Source organism: Drosophila mojavensis, unplaced genomic scaffold, assembly GCF_018153725.1.
Source record: "Drosophila mojavensis isolate 15081-1352.22 unplaced genomic scaffold, ASM1815372v1 contig_74, whole genome shotgun sequence".
Classification (NCBI taxonomy): Eukaryota; Metazoa; Arthropoda; class Insecta; order Diptera; family Drosophilidae; genus Drosophila; species Drosophila mojavensis.
Window position 1 is genome coordinate 4914574 of NW_025318899.1, and position 21295 is coordinate 4935868.

A 21295-nucleotide genomic window follows, 5' to 3' on the forward strand; every position below is an offset into this window, starting at 1 on the left:
TGGAGTTAATAGAGCTCGTAACATCAACATTTACAACCTAACGGTAGCGCCACGACATTGCGAGGCCTTAGCAACAACAGCAGTAACTGCAACAACAACAACAACAGCAATAACAGCATTGGCAACGATAACAACAATAAACATTGAATAAGGTTAGCATCGCATGACACGATTGCAGTGCCCTCCCTCCCACCCTCTCTCTCTCTGTCTCTCTCTCTTTCTCTCTCTCTCTCTCTCCCTATTGATTGGCCGCCTTTATAGATGGCATATGCCTGGTTACGAGCGTCGCCATGTGAGATAAGCACCCGCATAGCCGAGCAAAGCTATAGAAAACGTGGCCGGCCAACTGGCCAAAGCCATTTCATTATGTAAACATACAGCGCGCAAGGAAAACAAGAAATCTGGCAACAAATCAATAGAAAAAAAAAATGCCAAACAAAACAAATAAAATGTTTTCATTTCTCATTGATGGGGCGTCGAGTCGAGTGTGGAACTGGGGCGTTCGGCAGCAACCGCAACTCCAACTGACCGACTAACTATATAGCCTGGCTGACTGGCTGACTGCCTGAATGCCTCACTCTATGAGCACGTCCATTGGGGATCTCAAACTGTATCTGTATCTGCATCTGTATATCTCTCTCTCCCTGTGTGTCTGCTTGAACCGGGTCCAGTTGCGTGTCGGCTATTATGAATAAACATGTGCCACATGTAAGCTGTCGCTGTCGCCGCTGTCTCTCTTGGCGCATTTATTTCATATTGGCCAGCTCTGGAAAAATTGCAATAGAAATGAAAACGGAGTCTATAACAAAAACGAAAACGAAAAGAGTGCAAAGCATTTTTCATTTTGCAATTAGCCAAGGAAACACGCTTCAGCCGAAACTCGTATTTCCTGGCCCAGTGTCTGCCGGTTGTCTGGACAGGCTCCTGCCCGAGCTCTCTGGGCTGCCTGCCAGAAGATGCGCCTTGATTATTGGTTAGCCGCTCGTTGAGCTCGTTGAGCCTGTGAGTTATGACAATAATTTCATGTTAATAACTTTCAAGAAAAAAACCTGAACTTTTGGTCTGTGAACTCAGTTGGCCAAAATGGCAAAAAAAAAACTAATTTTTCTTCGACTGGCTGGTTACGCCATTGCCAGCAATTTTAAGTGATAAAACAAGAGTAAAAACTAAACAAAAATATGCTGGCTACAAATTGTGTAATGAGCCGCGCGTATAGAAAACTCTAGATTTGCAATGGGGCGTATGCGTAATATGGACCCTGACCAATTGCGAGCGCAAGCTTAATTAGACAATTTCTCTATTATGGATGCTATGGATGCCTTTCACAAACAACTCAGAAAACACTCAACGCTCAATTATGTCTGTGGCTAATCAAAAGGGCATTGATTTTTATGAACTGCGAAACGGGCAACAAGCCAAACTGGAGCTGAAGTTGGAGCTGGTCTGTTTTTGGGCTCGACTATCTAAGGCTTGATGATGGGCCTGGCTTTTGCGAGTGGCCGATTGTTTGCCCTGGTGATGGGCGCGATGGCGTCACTTGTACAAATCTTTGCATTTAGCCAAAACGTGCTGCACTCCAAACTGTATCCCCAGACGTTGGCCAACATGATGCAAGAGCGAAAGAAAGTTGATCGCTGGCCTGGCTCATAAGCGGAGCAATCACCAGTTAACGAAAAAAAAGCAAACTGAAGCAAAAAATAGGTTTGGGCTTTGCCTTCAAGTCCGGGTCCGGCCTCAGCTGACGGGTCAAGCCTGTGTGGTGTGGCCCGTCACGTTAGGGCCAAAGCGAATTGCAACTAATGCAGCAGCAGCGGCAGCAGCAGCAGCAGCAGCAGCGGCAGCGGCAGTGGTGGAAGCTGCGCTGGCAGCGGCCTCGAGACTTGAGCCATAATGTGCATATTGCAGTTTTTTTTATCGCTTCTCACTTTTGACAATAAATTGCCTTGGCGGTGGCTTTGCCCGCGTTACCTTTAACGAAGTGTGAAAGATGTCGGCGCTGATTCGATTCGATTGCGCCACGGTGGCATGCACCAGCAGCAGCAGCACACGCTGCAAGCTCTTTTTGTTGTTGCGCCTCTCAGCACCGTGAAGATGTAGTTAACAACGTGACTATATAATCAGCATCAGCTTGGCGAGGCTAGAAAATCGCAAACGGCAGCTGCTTTACCTCACAACTCTCAGCGCAACTCAACTCAAAGTTGTCCCAAAAGCCGCCAAATGATTTTTGGCCCGCTCGTTTCGTTACGTTTCTAATCAAATTAATTTCGCCAGCTGCACACATGTCTCTCAGCTCAAATTGGGCTCTTTTTGGGTTGGAATTGGGTCTGGCACTGATTTAGCTGCTGCTGCTGCAGTTGCAGTTGCATTGCCGGAGCATTGCGCATACGCAGAGTGCGCCCGCCACACAATCATGATGCAACTGAGTCTCACCTCAGCTAAAGGTGACGAGGTTAATCGAGATAAATTCAATATGTTTGAGCAGTTTAGCATGTGTTGAATCTATTTTAACTGAGCTTTTTGTTCTTTTTCGTAGTTTATTTGTAATCAACGGATTGTCGATTTACATTAATGTTTACTGCTATCGTGATTCTGATAGAATTTGCTTTTATCAGGTTTTTCTTGGTGATAAATATGTTCTTTATTGTGTTTTATTAAAGTCGAAATCCTATGTAATTATTCTTTTAATTTAACACTTTATTTATTCGTTATTTTTTATAGTGTTAAAAATTGATTTATTTTATATATTTAAGAAAATTGTTCTCCACTTTTTATATTTTGTTTCTCATATTTTTATATTTAATTGAAATCTCAATTAATTTCTCTTATTTTTATTTTATTACTTGTACTTGCATATACATTTTCTGACACATATATATTTTTGTATCTTTTATCTCAGCTTCTTCTTCATCATTAAAGCAATTTTTGAATGCATATAAACTTGCATCCATGCACAATCTACCGTCTGCAGCCGTATCTCATCGTATTAGCTACGCCCACTATTTCAACATTACGGGTTTTTGTCTCCCAGCTGCTTGCACATTGTACATAAAGTCTGGGGTTAACAATCGCCTGGAACTGTGAGAGGTAAGAGATGCTGCACGCACTTCACACACTCACACACACACGGGCAGAAGAGGACTGGTAGCATATACATATAAAAATATCTTCATGCACACACACTCATATTCATACTCATAAATTCAACAATTGGGTACATCAGCCAAACGGAAGCGAATTTGCTGTTGTAATTTGTCGCGTGACCTCGGCTGGGCAAGAGCTTCGCTTTTTCTCACTTACTTCTCACACTTCCAATCAATGAACGTATATTTATCATCCCGCTCTAAATAAACAGTTGTTAATTGTCGCAAGCTGGACAACAAGCGACATTATTTACAAAGAAAAAATAATGAAATTTGCATAATTTTATTGATGTGAAAGATTGTTGTTAATTTCGTTTGTTTTATTTAGGCGCTGTCGCCGAATAAAATTGATAAATGCCACAGACATTTTTATACGCCCATTTGAAATTGTGAATATTTTCGAGTGCAGTTATAAATTTGTATTGCATTTTTGAATCGTTAATCCATTTTATTTATTTATTTATTTTTTTTCATTATTATATTTAAAGTGAATAAACTCCGTTAGCGAGAAATGCTAATCTCAATTGTTTTTCGAAATGTTTGTTTATGGATTTAATTTGTGTATTTAGATAAGTAAATTAGCAGTCGGATAAATCAAATGATGTCTCTTACTTTACTGAGTTTCTTTCTTTCTGCTTTTACAGCTATAAGAAGAAGATATAAAATCACCTTAAAGTACAGGCACTTAAAAAAAGCACATTAAAAACCCATATAAAAAGAAATGAATAAGCAAAAAGAACTATTTAATTAATATACTTAGAAAAGCCATAAAAAATGATTAGAGAACAAGAAGCATAAAGAACAAGTAAATAACAGTTATTAAGCACAAAAGCTTTGGCTAACGTAGTGCACTTAGCAAGACCAGCCCAAGTGCTTATTATACAAAATATACATACGTATACACATACATACATATATATATATATATATATATATATATATATACACATATCAATATATCGCTACAAATCCACTTGCTATACAATGTAAAGCAGCGCCAGCAATTATCTGTAGCCCGTTAAATTGTTGTCAATTTTAACAAATTGTATTTAATTAAAGAGTTTTGTGTAATGCTGTCACGAAATTTTGTACCCTTAATCATTATAAATGGATGCAGACTATGCGCTCAGATCGTGAAGCGCACGCAATTAAAAACCTAAACAAAACAAACCACAAACGACAAAATAAAGCACCTGAAAAACAAAAGCGAAGGAAAGGGAAAAGGAAAAGACGATACCGAAAACGAAACCCGTTGACAATGCGACGGAAATTAGCGCTGGTTAATGACTCCAGCAGCCAAAAGTACACTGGAAAAAAATCAGTAAACAGTCTTAAACGGTAGTTAGCACTGTGCATTGTTGTTCTTGCTTGCGGCAGCTAATGATGTTGTTGCTCATTGCCTACTCCAGCTGCTGCTGCTGACGTGTGGCACATGTTGACAGCAGCCGCCGTGGTCAGGGTCTGGCTGCCGCTCTGTGATCAACGGCATTTAAATGATGGACCACCAGAAGCTGTTCATACATATTACTAAACGATCGGGCTAATTGCGCCAGCTGCCGCCAGCTATGAAAAGCCGTTCAAGAAAGTACCAATCATCGTTTCAAGTTAGCATAACCTGGCCCCGTTATAACTTTGACAGCCAGCCGCTGACAGCCTAGAGTTTGTCTACTTTGTGTGTGTGTATTAGTGTGTAGTGTGTGTGTGCGTCTGTGTCTTACTAAGTATTTACCCTTTTGCTACGCGGTGCGCTATTAAGGCTCGATTTGACGCCCCGTTGTAGTGCACGCAAGTTTCAAGTTTGTTGCCTGAGTCTTTTGTTTCTATGTAAGTGAATTGATTCGCATGAAACGTGTTTTTTTTTTCATTTTTCTTTTTGTATTCGATTTATTAAGTATTTACAAATTTTGGGGCAAGTCTTAACGTATAATTCGCATATATTCGTTTTTTATTATTTTTCGTTTTTTTTTCTTTTTAATTTTTTTTTATGTAGCGCTCAACTTGAGGTCGCGTTCGCTTGCGTCGGGCTGCTGGGTGCCTGCAGCATTTCGAGCAGCTTCTTCAACTTGTTGTGCTTCTTCAGGTAGGCGCTCTTCTCATGTGCCAGCTTGTAATTGGCAAACATAGCGGCCGTCGTTGTTGTTGTTGTTGTTTGTTGCGTTGTTGATGTTTGCGTTGCAGCAGTTGCTGGCGTTGCTGTTGTTGTTGTTACTGTTGCTGGGCTGCTGCTGCTGCTGCTGTTGGGCGCTGCAGTCGTGGAGGAGCTGAGTGTGTCTAGCGGCATTTCAGAGTGCGGCTCCTTCACTGGCGCCTCCTCCGCCTCCTGCCAGTCCAGCGCCTTCTCCTCCACGGGCAGCAGCTGCAACTGCAAAGAGATGATGCATGTGATTATGACATGGACATGGACATGAACGTGGGGACGTGGTACATGGGCATGAAAGCAAATGCGATTGCGATTGCGATTCGCAACTGTTGGCGAGTGGTGGCGACTGGTGGGTGGGTGATTGTGGCTCTAGATGTAGCTGTAGCTGTGGCTGTGTATACGTGTGTGGTGGGTGTACTCGTACTTTGTACAGCGATTGTGCAAAAAGCATTTACAAAAGTGTCAAAAGCATTTACATGTTGTTTTTGCTGTTTATGTAGTTTTTTCTTTTTCGTTTTTGGCTTTAATTTGTTGTTGTACACGCAATTTGATAAAATGAACAACGGACTCCTTAAATATATACATATATACATATCAGTAGCGCAGATAGCGCTTACGATTATCGTATTGTCTTACATAGTTCCATGGAGCATATTTCGCCTTCTCGTAGGCCTTGTACTTCTTGGTCTTCGCATTGTATTTGCCCTGCAGCTTGTTGTTGTTGGGCGCAATCGCAGTGTATTTGATGCCCACTCCGGGCACATACTGAGCCGCCAGCGCTGGCACAGAGACGGTGCCAGTGGCTGGTCTCGCTCCTGCATTGGCACTGCTATAGGGATCAACTAGCTGGCCATAGTTGTTGTACTTGGGCGGCTGGTTGTTGTAGTTGGACGGTGCATAGGGGCCGGCGGGTATGACCCAGGTGCGAGGCCGGGATGGAGGCGGCAGTACATAGCTGTAAAGAGAGACAGCTCATTGAGAAATGAGCGAGCGGAGAGTGAAGCCAATCAGATTCCTGCTTACACGTAGGGATGTGGGTTGGGAATGTCGTCACTCTGGTCCTCCCAGACAGGCGCCGGCTCACGGTATGGCCGGCTGGGCGGCGCGGGTGTGGTGCGCGGGGGCGGTGGCACTATGGGACCCGTATTGGTGCCCCAATCCACGCGTATCGCTTGGCTGCGCGCGACGAGGCAGATGACTAGCAGCAGGCAAATGGAAGGCTGCAACAGAGGAAACTTATAAGGTGAATGCATGTGGCAATAATTTGTCAAAATTAATCGATGGCAAAGCGATTGGCAGCGATTGTGTCGATTGCGTCGATTGCTTCGATTAGGCAATTGCCTTGAGAACATTCATTCGCCCCCAATTGCAACGTGTATATCTGTATATCTGAACATATGTACATATGTAGAACAAGTTGTACAAATTTGCAGAATGTAAAACATTTATTTGCTTGCCAACTCACTTTGCCTTAAAGCTTATGATGCAATTGCCGCATTAGCAACAGCTCAGCTCAGCCAATTAAATGCGCTTTATATAGCGCTTAGATGCAACCAAAACTCAACAACAAAATCAAATTTTCGCTCTTGAACTCGTTCATAAATAAAGAAAAAACTTTTATAATTACGCGTCTTACAACAATGTCAAGTGTAAAAAAATAAAAAAAATAAATAAAAAATTAATAATAATAAGCGACACAAATTGTTGTAAGCTTAATGTCATTGTTTGTTGCTGTTGCTGTAGTTGTTGCTGTTGTGTGAAAATTTCTCAAGTTGTTAACACTATTAGGCCTAATGCAGATACTGTTCAAAAGCTCAAAGTCATTGTGTCCCCCCCCCTATTTGGAGCATGATTTATAGCGATTTGATAAATATTTATTTACTCACATACATATATTTATATTTTATTTATATTTATATTCAGTCAGCGTTTGTTTTGTTAATTGAATTGGTTTGTTAAATAATAGATTTATGTTGATTAATTAGGCTGCATTCATGGCTTTTTTATAATCTAACATTTTTTATAACATTTATTGCTATATATAATAAATAGATAAATGTATGAAAGCTTAAGCTTTTGCTCGGTGGATAGCCGTTTATTATTTATATATGCATTGCGAACATTGTCGCAGGTTCTCAAGTGTTTTTGCAGCTAATGATCAATTACGCGCCATTAAACATGAAAATGAGTTGCAGGAATACAAAAAGCTGAACAGCAACTGTTGAACAGTTGAAAGGTGCTAAATGCTTGTGCTTCTGGCGAAGGTGTGAGCAGCTGGGAGGAGGGGCGAAGGGGGGTTAATCGATTTTACAATACAATTTTCACAATCAACACACGACGCTCTCCTTGGCCAAATTTGTTCGTTGCCAATTTGTCAATCGGCGGCGCTTTTGACAATGCGCGCACAAAAAAAGATATCGATATTCGTGATTTATCGATGCCACCTGCAGCATGGCAATGCACTGCAGTATCGTTTGTCTGCATATGCGTGTGCCTGCATATGCGAGTGTGGGTGAATAACTGTCTGTAACTCTTTGCTCCTCTTTTGTTGCGCTATTCTCCTTTGCTAGAAGATGAGAATTTGTTGTTGTCGTTGGTTTCGCGAATTGAATGTGTGTTTGCTTGAACAATTGCCAGGCATATTTTAACCAATATGAAGTGATCGTATATTTTATTTATACTTGCAAATCGCAATACATAAAACTGACATGCCCGGTGAATTAAGAGTGTGACCATTGCATTCTAATTCAGCAAATTCATTCTTTTCCAACTAGCCAAGACTAACGAACGGCCGCTTACGTAACCTATAAATCAGTGCATGAGGAATAATTGGCTGGAGTGCATAATATTTGTGTAACTCACAAATGAATAAAGTTGTCAGGCGTGTTATAAGCCTTATATCGATTCTTTGCTTTTAGTTAATTAGAAATAATTGCTTGTGCATACATCGATGTTTATTATTACTGTTTGAAGTTGCTTTCAATAAGGCCAGCATCGATTCTTTTTCTCCACCAATTAGTTGGCTCGATCGATGTTTATTCTTATCGCAAGGCACAATGAATATCATGTTTTCGACAATGATTCCTGAAAGTCGCCATAAACATAGATTCAAATCAAACTGGCAGCTGAATAACGGCTATAAATCAGCAGTATATAGGTTATATTCGATATCCACGCAGATATGATTTTGAATTTCAATAATAACAATAACAATTGCCAATTGCCAGCGATGTTGACAATGCGCCGTGTGCATAGCAAATAGGAATTTGTGTATTCAACTACTGTGATCGATTAGCCAAATTCGCAGCACAAGATATGCAAGTAATGTCTGCTTTGAAGTCTCACTTTTTATGGCTCGGTTCATTACCTGGCGATTTAATGATCGACGACTGGGTCCATTAGGTTGGGAAATCTGTGATTAAATTAGGTTTCATTTGGAAGCTGCTTTCGAGATGTTGTAATGCCGGCTAAATTTAAACAACAGATCATATCAACTAGGCACTTTAATTTCGACTGCATATCAAATTCAATCCGATAATTCAATAAATAAAAAAGTACAAAAAGAGATCAACACATTAGTCAAAGACGCCAATGAGATAATTTAATGGCGCAGTTGGGCAGCTCCACTTGGCCAAGTGTCCGTTGTTAAGCACCATGACAGCATCAGAAATTGTGTTATGCAACAATAGCCACTCAATTGCGATCAGGGGCTTTGGCTTGTCGACTTATCGCTCTTTGTCACTTCCGAGACATAATTGCGACGGCCTTGAACTTGAAATTCACTTAGCTTCACAGATAATTACACTTGGCGAAAAACTCAGACAGCTTATTTGAGTGAATAAAATTAATTGTTATGTTTGGTCGGACTATTTATAATGCGAATGAGATAAGAAGAAACACAAATTACGTATCAGAGATTGGGGTTGTACATATCAATTAGGGATATTACGGAACAGTAGAATTGGAAAAAATTAAGATGTTTTCTTGAATATTATATTTGCTTGACATATTTTCTCTGAGTGTATTTTATGTATAGAACTCTGAAATTAATTTTTAATTTTCTTAAAATCTTCTTTAAGTGTATAAATTAAGTATACGCACTGGGAAGCTTCGTACCCAAGGTTAAAGTTTTTATATTAAATATTAATATATGGGAAGCAGAAACCATTTTAAAACCTCAATTTACTCTAGATTTTCTCCAAGTGCACAGCCATTTGCGCCCTAGGTATTCGCATAGTTTTCATTCGCAACTCATACGGCTTTTTTCGATTTATTATTTTTTGTATCATGTTAATTAAAGTGCGAGACTTGGGTCGGGATTGTTAGATTAAAATCGGGTTGCTGTGCGTGTGCTGTGGCTTGCCGGGCCAATAAAAAGTTTTTTTTTCTTGAGAATTACACTGCGCAATTGGGATATTTTTAAGTGCCAGCCAGTTGAATGAACTCCAAAATCGTGCACATGATTTTTGTGTAAAAAAAGGCGTAACAGTATCGCCTGGGATCGCATTAATTGGTCGGCACACCCAACCTGGATATCACCTTTTGCGACTCCTCCCACTCTCTCCGTCTGCCGCGGCGTAATGAGCAGGAATGCGGCGTGATCGAGCGATTAGGGCGGGCGGACGTTGTTCTAACCACAAGAGCAACACTAATCGACTAATTAAAAACAATCAATAAACAGAGGTGAACACGTCCATAGCCATAGTCCATTATCATTAGGCCTTTGATTAACGCAGTTTAGCGGAAAAATAATCATTTATTATCTCAAAATGATTTGCTCGGCATTCCGCTTGCAGCTTGGCTCAGCTGCAAATTAAGTGCTTAAAAAAAACTGCAAATATTTTTGCGAAACGTTTAAGTAGTTTTTAGTTAGTTTCGTTGTTTTTGTTTTTTTTTTTTTTTTTTTTTTTTTTTGGGTCAAGCTTAGATTTAATTTAATGTGGCTAGAGCCACAGAAAAGTGTGCTAGGCGGGGGCGCCAGCTGTCTAGCAGAGTGGTCCAGCGGTCGGGGCAATCTTTTATCTGCCATCGAGTGCAACACCAAAGTCCGTTAAGCGCATTGTCTTTTATTGCACAACAACAACAACAAAAACAATTACAGTAATAACAACTAATGCAACAACAGCAACATTATTAGCAGAAAATAAAAATAAAAATTGTTAAATGATTCAAAAACTAGCCATAATCATTTTGAAAACGCCCTAATTGAAATCATTTATATATATCATGAGGGCATGGCCTTCTACTGCTACGGCTGCTGCTGTTTCTTCACATTTTGAAACTCGTGTCATGCGGGTGAGCTGAAATTGCACTTTAATTATTGATATACATATTTATTGTTCGAATTTGCACTGCATAGCGTTTGGCAAGCATTCGAATGCGGGCCGCCGTTGCATAATGATAAATGAATATATTCATCGGAATAACCTATCAGATGTGGGTGATGAAAGTGTAGCCAAAAAGACACAAATATCAAAGATCAGCCATAACGAAAGTTGCAACAGCGCCACGAATTGGCCAGAGTAAGACCCATTAATCAAATGGTATTCATAATATCAATTCAATATGTAATGAGCCATCAAAATTCATATCTTTAGGGCATTTCATGATGTTTCATTCACAGTTTACAGTTATTGTTTAGCAAGAGTTGATGCGAATGTATAATTTATAGCATAGAGAATTTTTGATTATTATATTCAAGTTTTTTTAGACTGAAAGCTGAATGAGATTGAAGGGGAGCTCATATTTTCCTAGTGTATTATGAATTGCAAATTGAAATAAATTGGTAATAAAATGATAATTTATTGATAATTAACTATCAGACCACATTAGAGGTTGATATTTTGCTTATATATGTACATATATATTGTATAAGAGAAACAATCTAATAAATAGGGTATGAAAGTGGAGCCTGACACAATGTTTTCTGTATAAGAATCCCTTCTAATATATGAAGCAGATGGAAGAGAAGCTAATAACAGTACAGTGAATAAGTATGTAGTACATTTAAAATCTCTAGCTTTTAATATATAAATAAAATAATATTAAATTTATATTTAGGATTTTCATAAAAAACATAGTTTTGTGCTCTATTTCCTCTAAGCCATTTATAGATTAAATATGCTACGCATATTTCTTTTCTAATAGCTATTTCCGAAAAGTCTGCTAAGTCTGAGCTCCTAATACAGCTTTGCTTCTCTTAAGCCAGCCTAAATTGCAGCCCATAGAACAGGAAATGTCAGTTTATACTATAGTCAAATGGCAAAAGACCATGTATATAGAGTAGAGCAATTTAGAGCACCATTCTTTCTATAGTTATGCATTTGCTAGACAACTTGATCTGAGGTGGGAGTGCTATCAATGTGTCAAAAATGGAAATAACAAAATTATTAGCCATAAATTGTGTATTCTACGTGTTAGCCTTAGCGTACATAGTCATTAAATTTACATCTTAATCGCTTTTTACGCGCTGAGAGCTGTAGATCCGTAAAGAGCAATGCAGAGAAGACATCCGGCAGATCACTGAATGGTCAGACAGACATTTGGATTGTGTTCTTCAGGCACAGCCGATTCAGTGATTCGCTGATTCGCTGACTGGGGGCTGCCTGGTTGTCTGGCTGTCTGGCTGGCCTTCAGTTGGCGCTTGAAGCGTAGCTGACGCTTGATTCGAGAATCACACATACAGAGAGGCTATAAATAAAGGGTTTAACAGCAACAGCAGCAAAATGACTTCATCTGCCCGGGCAAGCGAGCGAGCAGTCGAAGCGTGTCAGGTAATTAGTCGCTGTGTTACAGCGTCTCAGGTAATGCGCCTCATTTGCATATAAAAACAGCAAAACTTTGACTACCAGGGCTAACCGATGACCTGGCCTAGGCCTGGTCTAGCCAGCTAACCAGCTAACCACCTGGCCAGAAAGTCTTGACTGCTACTGTTACTTCCACTGCTTCTGCTTCTTCTTCTTCTTCATCATCTTCTACATCTTATTCCATTCAGTGGAGAAGTTCAAGGTTTGGCAAATTGTCGCTCACTGCATTCAGCCATCCATCAATTAGCTCAGCGTGCTTCGACGACCTTGTGGCCAGAACAAACAACATGACACATCGCCCCCAACGACGCGACGCGTCGGTCTGTTCGTGCTGCGCCTTCAAAGCTGGCGTTAAATTTTGACATGGCTTTTTAACACCAAGCTGTTCACTTTGGCTGTTGCTTGCGTTGCATTTGCCGCGACTGCGCTCGTTTGTCACAGCCTAATGTTGGCCAATTTCATAGAAGCAACCAAAAATAAAGATAAATCGACAAAATACAGCAAAATCAGCACAAACTTGTTTCACGCTTTGAAACGCTGAAACATTTGTTAAAACATTTTGGCATTAGGTCGCCTCTGGGCTTAGTCATTGAACGGTTGTTTAGTACCCTATATTGGTAGTGGTTAGAGAGAGGTTTAGTGCTTTTCTGCTAAATTATGCAACAACGCGGAAAAGGAGAGAATGACGGAGAGATTATAAAGTATTGTTATATATATACATATATGTATATATTATATTTAGTGCCCTTAACAATCAAGTAATTCTAGTCATCTCAAACTGTCTGTTCATTCATCTGTATATCTTTCTATATATCCCCCTGTTCATCTATCTATATCTCTCTTCATGTAACTGTATTTTTAGTGATCAATCTATATCTCTGCCTTTCTATCTGCCTATCGATCTGTGTGCCTAACTGCCATCTGCTTATCTTCCAACCAATCTATCAGTCACTTATCTGCCTAATTTCCTAACGACTCATATATCTGACAGTCTACATATCGATCTATACATGTGTCTACGTTTTTACCAATCGATCTATCGACCTTTCTGCCTGTCTCGCTGCCTGCCTATCTGTCTTGCTCTTTATCTGTCTCCCATTCTGTCTGTTTATCTGCTCATCTATCGGCTCATATGTTTATTTATTTATCTAGCGCTCGCTTTAAATGTCTGCATTATCGATTCAACTGTTAGCTGTCGGTCTTTCTGACATGATAGACATATCTGTGTCTGCTTTTTTGTCTGTATGTCAATGCGCATTATTATATTGGTATATTTTTTACAGTTTAGGCTCTTGAGTATAACAACCTTACAAGTATATAAAACGCTCATCTAAAACCTAAGCATCACATCTCTCAACTCCGTCATATTGCAGGGTATCTCTCCATCAACTACACTTCATCGAGAACCCTCTTGAACATGTTTAATATTTTGGTCAGATCGCATTGCATTGCTCGCATTGTTCAATAGATACGTCTACATTCGGTGGCAGCTTCCTCGTCAGCTTTTGGCCAGCTTTGGCCCGCCGTGCCGGCGCTCGGTCCCCCGTTTTGGGCTCGAGCTATTAACCATAATACAAGTCGCATGTCTATTCAGCCGACTCAGAGCAACCTTGTGAGGCATTTGAGCGCACACGTTTTTGAATGCTCTGCTAAAATTGTTGTTGCTGGCATCTGAAGTATTTTAGCGGTTTTGTGGATCACAAAATTATGAAGATGGCGATGGTGTCGTTGCTGTCGATGGTGTCGATGTCGTGTATCGCACACCACAGACAGACCGAAGATGCTTGACTTGATGATAGTTGATTGGCGTGAATTTGAGTGGAGTCTTGTCTTAGTGAATGTACCAACCGTGAAGCTTTCTAAAAATACATTTAGAATGCCTGCGCGGAGACTAAAAATAAGAGCTAAATCATCTTTGGCTGAATATATGTACATATGTATTGCAAAATTTCGCTAAAGTCTAGAGCTTTGATCGCTTGAAAATTCCTCAATCAATTTGGCTGCATCTTGATTAATTGCCAGCATGTTCCCATGCTATTCAAGCAGCCACAACAAAAGAATAATAAATACAATTTATACATTTAAATCCCCATTGATGCCCAAAAATGATTTGCGATGCCAAAAGTCAACAGCTGAAATTTAAATACGTGGGAGTCAATCAACCTCTAAAAGTACTAAACAAGCGAAATTTAATAGCAAACAAACATGAGATAATAAATAAATAGACATCATGTTGATTTCAATTAAGTTGGCAAATATTTCGATATTTTACTTCGTTTTTTTTTTTTGCGGGGTTAATGGAATCGCAAATCCATTCAATAAGAGACAGCTCAATGTCTGCCTACCTGGCTGACTGGCTGGCTGTAGGTGTGACTGATTCTATCTACCTGAAACGTAGCTTATACAGCTCTTCCAGGTGTCTGTAAACTTGACCTCTACGATCATTTCTTGACACATTCGACACGTATTTGGCGTGTCAGAAAATTTAATTAAAAGCAATTTAGCGCAAGAGTCCGATCGATGCCCGCACGAGGAGCTTCAATTGGCAGCTGAAGCATCTTTGGCCAATAAAAAATATTATTAAGCAAAAATTGCAACATTTTGTTGTTGCTGGTCCGATTGGTCAGCGCGATATCAGCACGGCTCATTGAATTTGTGGCATTTGGGGGCGTAGTCGACGTTTCGCAAAAAAATCTCAAAAAACGTAAAAAGAAAAACCTTCAACATAATAACTTGCATTTTGAGTAGGGCAGTCGCTGCGTCTTGTCTTTTTGCTCAGAGGCTAACTGGGCGCTAATCATAAATCTGCAACGCAACTGCAGCATTAACAAAAACAGCAACAGCAACAACAACAATGGTTACAGCTATAGCCATGGCTAATCAGCGGTTGGGTCGCTTCAAGTTAATGCCTCTCAGGCACTTAGCTGTTTGAACTTTTCGACGTTTGTCTGGAATTTCGTTTCGTTCGTGTTGTGAAAATGTAAAACTAAATAAATAAATCGAACTGCTTTCGGCCACAACAATGGGCCAGTGCAACCGACGGCAGCTCTGCAACTGGCCAAGAGGTCAATGTGCTACCGTTACAGTTAACCAACCAAAATTGGCTGACCATTCAATAGCAGCCATTTGATTTGAACTGCATTATTGATTCAAAGCCAAACCAAACAAAAAGCCAAAAAACAAACAAGAGTTGAGTTAGTTATAATTTGCATAGTTTATGTTGCAAATTTTACATAAAATATGCATTTTCGTACGTTTCACATAGCTATTTGTATAATTCGATATGCGCACAGAGATCAACCTCAGCTATATAGCGTAACAATTTGCATTAGTTATGAGACCTCCAAACCAAAACAGCATCAGCATAACAATAGAAATTGTTAAAGATAATTAATATTTGTTTATACAATACATTTCCCATAGGCTAATTGGCTGACAAATTGCTTTTGTCGAATGAAATACTTAATGGCGTTTAGATAAGAGTGTGAAGCGTTTCATCAATTCCAATTTCCATGAGAAATTGACTAACCAAATTGCTTAATCCACTGAGTTTATATATGAGGAAGTTCGTTTCATTATAACAAAAACAACAAAAAAAAAAAAAAAGCCCAAAAAATTAGCAAAAAAATAAAACGTTAATTACACTTAAATGATGTTGCACAAATAACTTTATATGCATGTATATATATGCTGTACATATTGTCAATTACTGACGCTGATTTCACCAAGAGCAGACAACATGCTTCCGGTGTGCATCTGTACAAGGTGCCAATCAAATGACTTAAGACACAAACTTTGGCGAAAGCTTCTGCTTCTGTCAAACCAAACGAGCATTGTTCAACGGTAAATCACAAATGCAGTTACAAGAATATTGCAAACAATAAGCAACAACAACAATCACAACAACAGCAACAATAGCAACAATTGTGGGTCATTGCCTTATTGTCAATTGTTTGCTGCGAGAGCAAAACAAATGGCAAACAAAATCAAATTTACCACAGCCTGAGTACCCCTACCTAGTGCTGGTTGCCATTGCGCAAATGTGTCTCATCCCAAAATAAATGATATTCATCTCAAGTTTATGGCTATGCACGTATTCTCTTTGCGGTTGACTTCTCATCATGATTTATAATCACGAAGTGTGTGACAGTTTTATTTTGATTTGTTTTTATTCTCGTCTTTAATTTTAAATTTTTTTTTTGCGGTTACGTTCGCTGATTAAATCAATTCGTGCGGTTTTTTTTAGCTTATTAAGTTTTTTTCATTTCGAATAATGCTGTGAGAAATTACGTATACGTTACCTATATAAACCCAAGTACACTAGGCGCAACAGAAAATAGAGGATTGAAATGTTCTAGCTTGAGCCAAAAGATTTGCTTAATTGAAATTGATATGTCAAGTAAAAGACTTAGGAAACGAACTTTAAAGGAAAGGTTTCTTTTTTGACTTGAGTGGAATAATATATTCTTTTTAATATCTGTCTTATATAGTTAGCTTAGGACTTGGGAAACGAGCTTGCAAAGTCGATATTCTGCGGAAATCAAAGATTGACAATTTATAAATAAGTTTATTATATTCTATGCAAAAGACTTAGACAACAAACTTCTTCTAAGAACCCCTATTGTTTATTATAATTCTTGGCAAAATAGTTGTTTCTAATTAAAATTCCACTATTGAAAGTCAAGATTGAAGTCTGCTTAAGCAAAAAGAATTTATTCTAGAATACAAATTAACATAATTATTCTAGCCCTTTTTTCTCTCACTGTATTTGCACTTGTTAGCAAACAGCTGTATGCAGCGGGCAGTCAATGAATTCAAAAATAAACCTGAAGCACATTCCAGAACATTAATCATATGCCGTCTGCATATAGTATATATACAGGGATAATGTATAGCCAGCCATATATAAATGTTTAGATCTCACATATCGAAAGTATCTTTCGGCCTCTTTAAAGCTTAATTTGAATTAATTTAATTTATATTTTTATTTATTACTTACCATGATTGTAATTTGAAACTTCTAATCAAAATTAAAGTTTAGCTGCAAAAATGTAGAAATAGATTCGTTTTGTATTTGTTATTGATTATTGATTGTTGTAATTATGCGCATAATCTGAGCATATATCAATATTTTCATTAATTCATTTCGCTTTTTGAGGGTCGTTGTCGTCGTTGCAATTATTTGGCATTTGATATCACACACACACAGACACTCACACAGATTCTATATATACACAGAAAATGTAATTGTTTTTGCTGCTGTCCTCTATTTGCGATGCTTATAATGATTGTTATTAGTTTGTAGTCGAGTTTCACAGCTGTTGCTGCGGCTGCTGCAGCAGCTAGAGTTAGTTATGAAAACATTTTCCATTGACAGACTGCGACTTCAGCTGAGATTCGGACTTGGAGTCGGCTTTGGGAGTGCGCTGCCTGCTAGCCGGTAATTGTAGACGCGCGGCATTGTTCGCATATTGAATGACGATGACGCTCAATGTGACAATATCAAATCAGATTTGAGATCTCAGAGGCAAAATATCAAATGAACTGTGCTGCGCTCATTATGCAATCTCGGGACTGGACGGAACTGGACCCTATTGCCACAGTGAATGTCGCCTAGAGTTGGCCGATTGCTGCGATTGTTTCGTTTGCTTTGGTGACGCTGACAATTTGCAGTCTCAATTGCAGACACTCGTAAATAGATCTGCGACCCGCCGACAGCTGATAATAAACTTCCCGTACTGCTCGCTAACTGACCTAGTCAAACTTTTTGCGGCGTCGGCGACGGCGTCAGCGTTTGTCGCGCATGCGTAAATAACAATTTAAATGACAATTATTTTTAGTTGTTGTTTTTTTTTCGCTGTTTTAAAATTTAAAAGTGCGCGTAATTTAAAATTGCTTGGCTTGGGCCTTAGTCGCTGTCTTTCAGTGTCGCGACTGCAGCCAAATGTGCGCGCATGCCACGCATGTTAAGTGCCGTCTGCGCCGCAGTCCCGGCGCGCTGTCAATTGACATCGTAAATTGAAAAGTGTCTTATAAAAAGTCTGAAGAATTGTTATGTGTCATGGCTGCAGCCCAAAAAAAAAAATAAATAAATAAAATAAAATAAAAAAAAACGTGACTATGTAGCAACTTGACCAATCTTAATATATTATGAACGATAATGCCTGACATCAATCGTAAAGTTCTGCGTTTTTGAAACGTGTTTTTGAGGCGTCAACTGAGCGAGATCTGCATTGATCTTAAATGGTAGTGGATATGATCTATATTTACATATATCTATTTAATTAGTTTGCTTAATATCTTAAGTGGAGAAACAAGTTTAGTTAAGATGAGTAGTACATGGGTTTTATTGATTGGTGAACTCGTTTTTTTCCACTGTACTTGAAACAAGTATTAAATAGAATTCGATTTGCATTCCAGTTCTGTTTTATATGGATTCATTTTATTTTTTTATTTTTTTTTTTTTTATACAGAAAGAAAACAAAATGCTTTGGCATCAAAGAAGTTTTTTTTTTTAATTTACGCCAAGTGCTTACAATTATCTGAAACTATTTCCGGCTTTTAAACAGCATAACTACAATATATTTGAGTGCCTACTTGGGCAATTGAAAAGCCTTAGAAACAAACTCATTTCAATGTTGTTGCCATTAAAAGCGCGTTTAATTTTGTGTTATTATGCACATGATATGAGCTTGAGTTATGTTTATTTTTATTTTTTTTTAAATATTTTTTCATATTTCATATTCAATTATGCTGCTAGCTTTTCCCTTCCATTTGATTTATGCGGCCTTAAAAACTGCAGTTCGCTTAACTGTTTGAGGCGTTTACTTCAAACATGATTTGATTAGTTTTGTTGTTTCTTGTTTCTTTTTTTTTTAGTGCGTGCAACGACGACAACGACAAGAACGCCTCCTGCTCAGGCTCGGAGGCTTTGGCTTTGATTTATTTATTTGCATAAATTTAACACGGCTCTGACAGCAGCTGAGTGTTTTTTTGGGCTGTGGCCTGGCTGCCTACAGGCGCATACTCGTAGTTGCATAGCTGCATGCAAGTTCGTTGCCTAAGTCTTTTGTGTTTTTGTTTTTTGTTTGCAGCAAGGAATTTGCATGGCTGTGCCAAATTTTACTGCCTGAGAACTGCACTGGTGTGTGTGCATATGTATGTGTGTGTATGATTTATTATTTATTCATCATAATTAACACCATTGCAACGCGACTTTTAATTTAGATTTTTGCAATATTCTCGTTTTATCTGTTAACACTTCACATACATTGCTGAATTTCGTTAGTTGCTGCTGCTGCCGTTTTATTGAATGTTTACTGTGCTGGCGTTGTTTTGTTTTCGTTTCGTTTGCTATACCGAGGGCAGCGCTTTAAGCGTGACAAAACACATTGGAGACACGGGCCACACTGAAAGCAGCGCATGTGGTAGCATCAGCATAAAGTCTCAGGTCTCAGGTCTCAGGTCTCTGCTCGCCGCTCTGTGCATCAGCTGCTAGCCGAGGCGCCGCACGAAGCCAGCACGAGCTGCCTGCTGACTGTCGGCTGTCGGCTGTCGGCCAGTTCGGCTTGATTTTTCGCTTTTCGCTTTTATTTTGGTTTTTCATTGTGTTTGTTCGATTGTGTTGCCAAAGCGAGTTTTTCCCATATGTTGCTAGGGCAGCTTCCGGCTGGACATGTTGCTGGAATTTCAATTGTTATATACATACACATACATACATATATACACATATAAATAAAGATGTTCATTTATATATTTGTTTCTTCTTGATTTGCATTTAATGAAGCTTATACATAAATTGCAATTTTTACAATTTTTTGTATTAATTAATCAAGTGTATATTTATATACACACATTTGCTTTAATTTGAATGCGGTATCCAAATTTACGCAGCTCTTGATAAATTTTTGGAGTTCCTTTGCATCAAATATGTTAATGCTTTTTACATTTCTGGAAATACTTTTAATGAAGCACATCACAGCAGGATTACAGTATATCAATATATGGTATATATACATGTGCTTTCGGCCAGTGAACAGCCCTGACCTCTTTAATGGCCAAAACGTTTAGCCTAAGTTGACATTACGTGAGCGACATTGAAACTTGATATACACTTGTTTATATATAGCACACATATATGCCTATATGTGGATATATCACATATATATAACCCGTTATCTTTGTATACTAGACTGCACGCCCTGCCTGAAGGCTGAGCCTAAATTGGAATATAAGCCACGCTGATTCTATAACTAAAGACAAGATGTATGTATACCTATATACACATATATGTACATTTAATATCTATATTCAAATTCTTATTATGTTCAGCTCATCTCAATTTGTATTTCCTCATCGTAAATCAAAGTCTTAGTTGAACTTTCCAAAAATGGTTTCCATACATAATTCCGTATGCATTTGCCTCAGGTTCAGGGCACTTAAAACAGCTATAATTAAAATGTAAATCTAATTAAAAAGCCATATCAGCCAGGCGGACGATCGATTAGCATACACAAGTTTTTGCAATTATGCGAGTGTGTATTTGGTTCCAATAGTAAATCAACAGAAATGTCTGCTTAAAACGCTTTGGCTTGACAAGTTGATTTTATGTCGGGGCGGGCCATGTACAAAACAGGTCTTACAAAAGATCTCTATCGCATTTATGGTCTTTTTATCGTTTTTCTTCTTAGTATTTTTTTTTTTAATTTACAGCACATTTGATTTTTTTCTCGTGCTTATGATTGATCTGATGATTTTGTGGGCCGTACAAGTGGCAGCTACTGCTTGATATTTTTTTCGGCTCTTGGAGAGTGTGGGAGAATTTTTTCGGCGTTCGCATAATCTGATGGTAATTTTTGTAAACTATCGAAAGTGACAGGCTGGCTAATTTATAGCTTAAGATTGGCTAAGGCAAGCCAAGGCTTTGCAGAGAGCAAGAATTCGAGTTTGATAGAGGGGCTAAAATGCGCTTTGAGGCAAAACGGCGGCTAATGCGGTTTCTAAGAGATGCTTAGAGATTGAAGCAATAACTTAATAAATAACTGATTGACTATCAATTTATATAGAAAGTCTTGGCTATGCGTGATAGGAATGCTGAGGGGGGTATATGGTATGATATGATATAGGTTTCTTCAGTTTCCGTGTATTGAGGCTCAATTTAGTATATTGTCTAAAATTATATGATATGGATTCAGATGATACTTATGATG

The 21295-nt window shown here is 38.7% G+C and overlaps 1 protein-coding gene across 1 annotated transcript; it reads right to left on the minus strand.

The window, feature by feature from the left end:
- Nucleotides 1-5010: 5010 nt before the first annotated feature.
- Nucleotides 5011-19519, minus strand: LOC6581458 (pollen-specific leucine-rich repeat extensin-like protein 2). The gene is made up of 5 exons (XM_002007151.4): nt 19357-19519; nt 17086-17127; nt 6304-6500; nt 5917-6235; nt 5011-5502 (listed from the first exon to the last, which is right to left on the minus strand). Exons 2-5 carry the CDS (start codon nt 17086-17088, stop codon nt 5134-5136), a joined length of 888 nt encoding a protein of 295 aa, XP_002007187.2. The 5' UTR covers nt 17089-17127; nt 19357-19519; the 3' UTR covers nt 5011-5133.
- Nucleotides 19520-21295: the final 1776 nt, after the last annotated feature.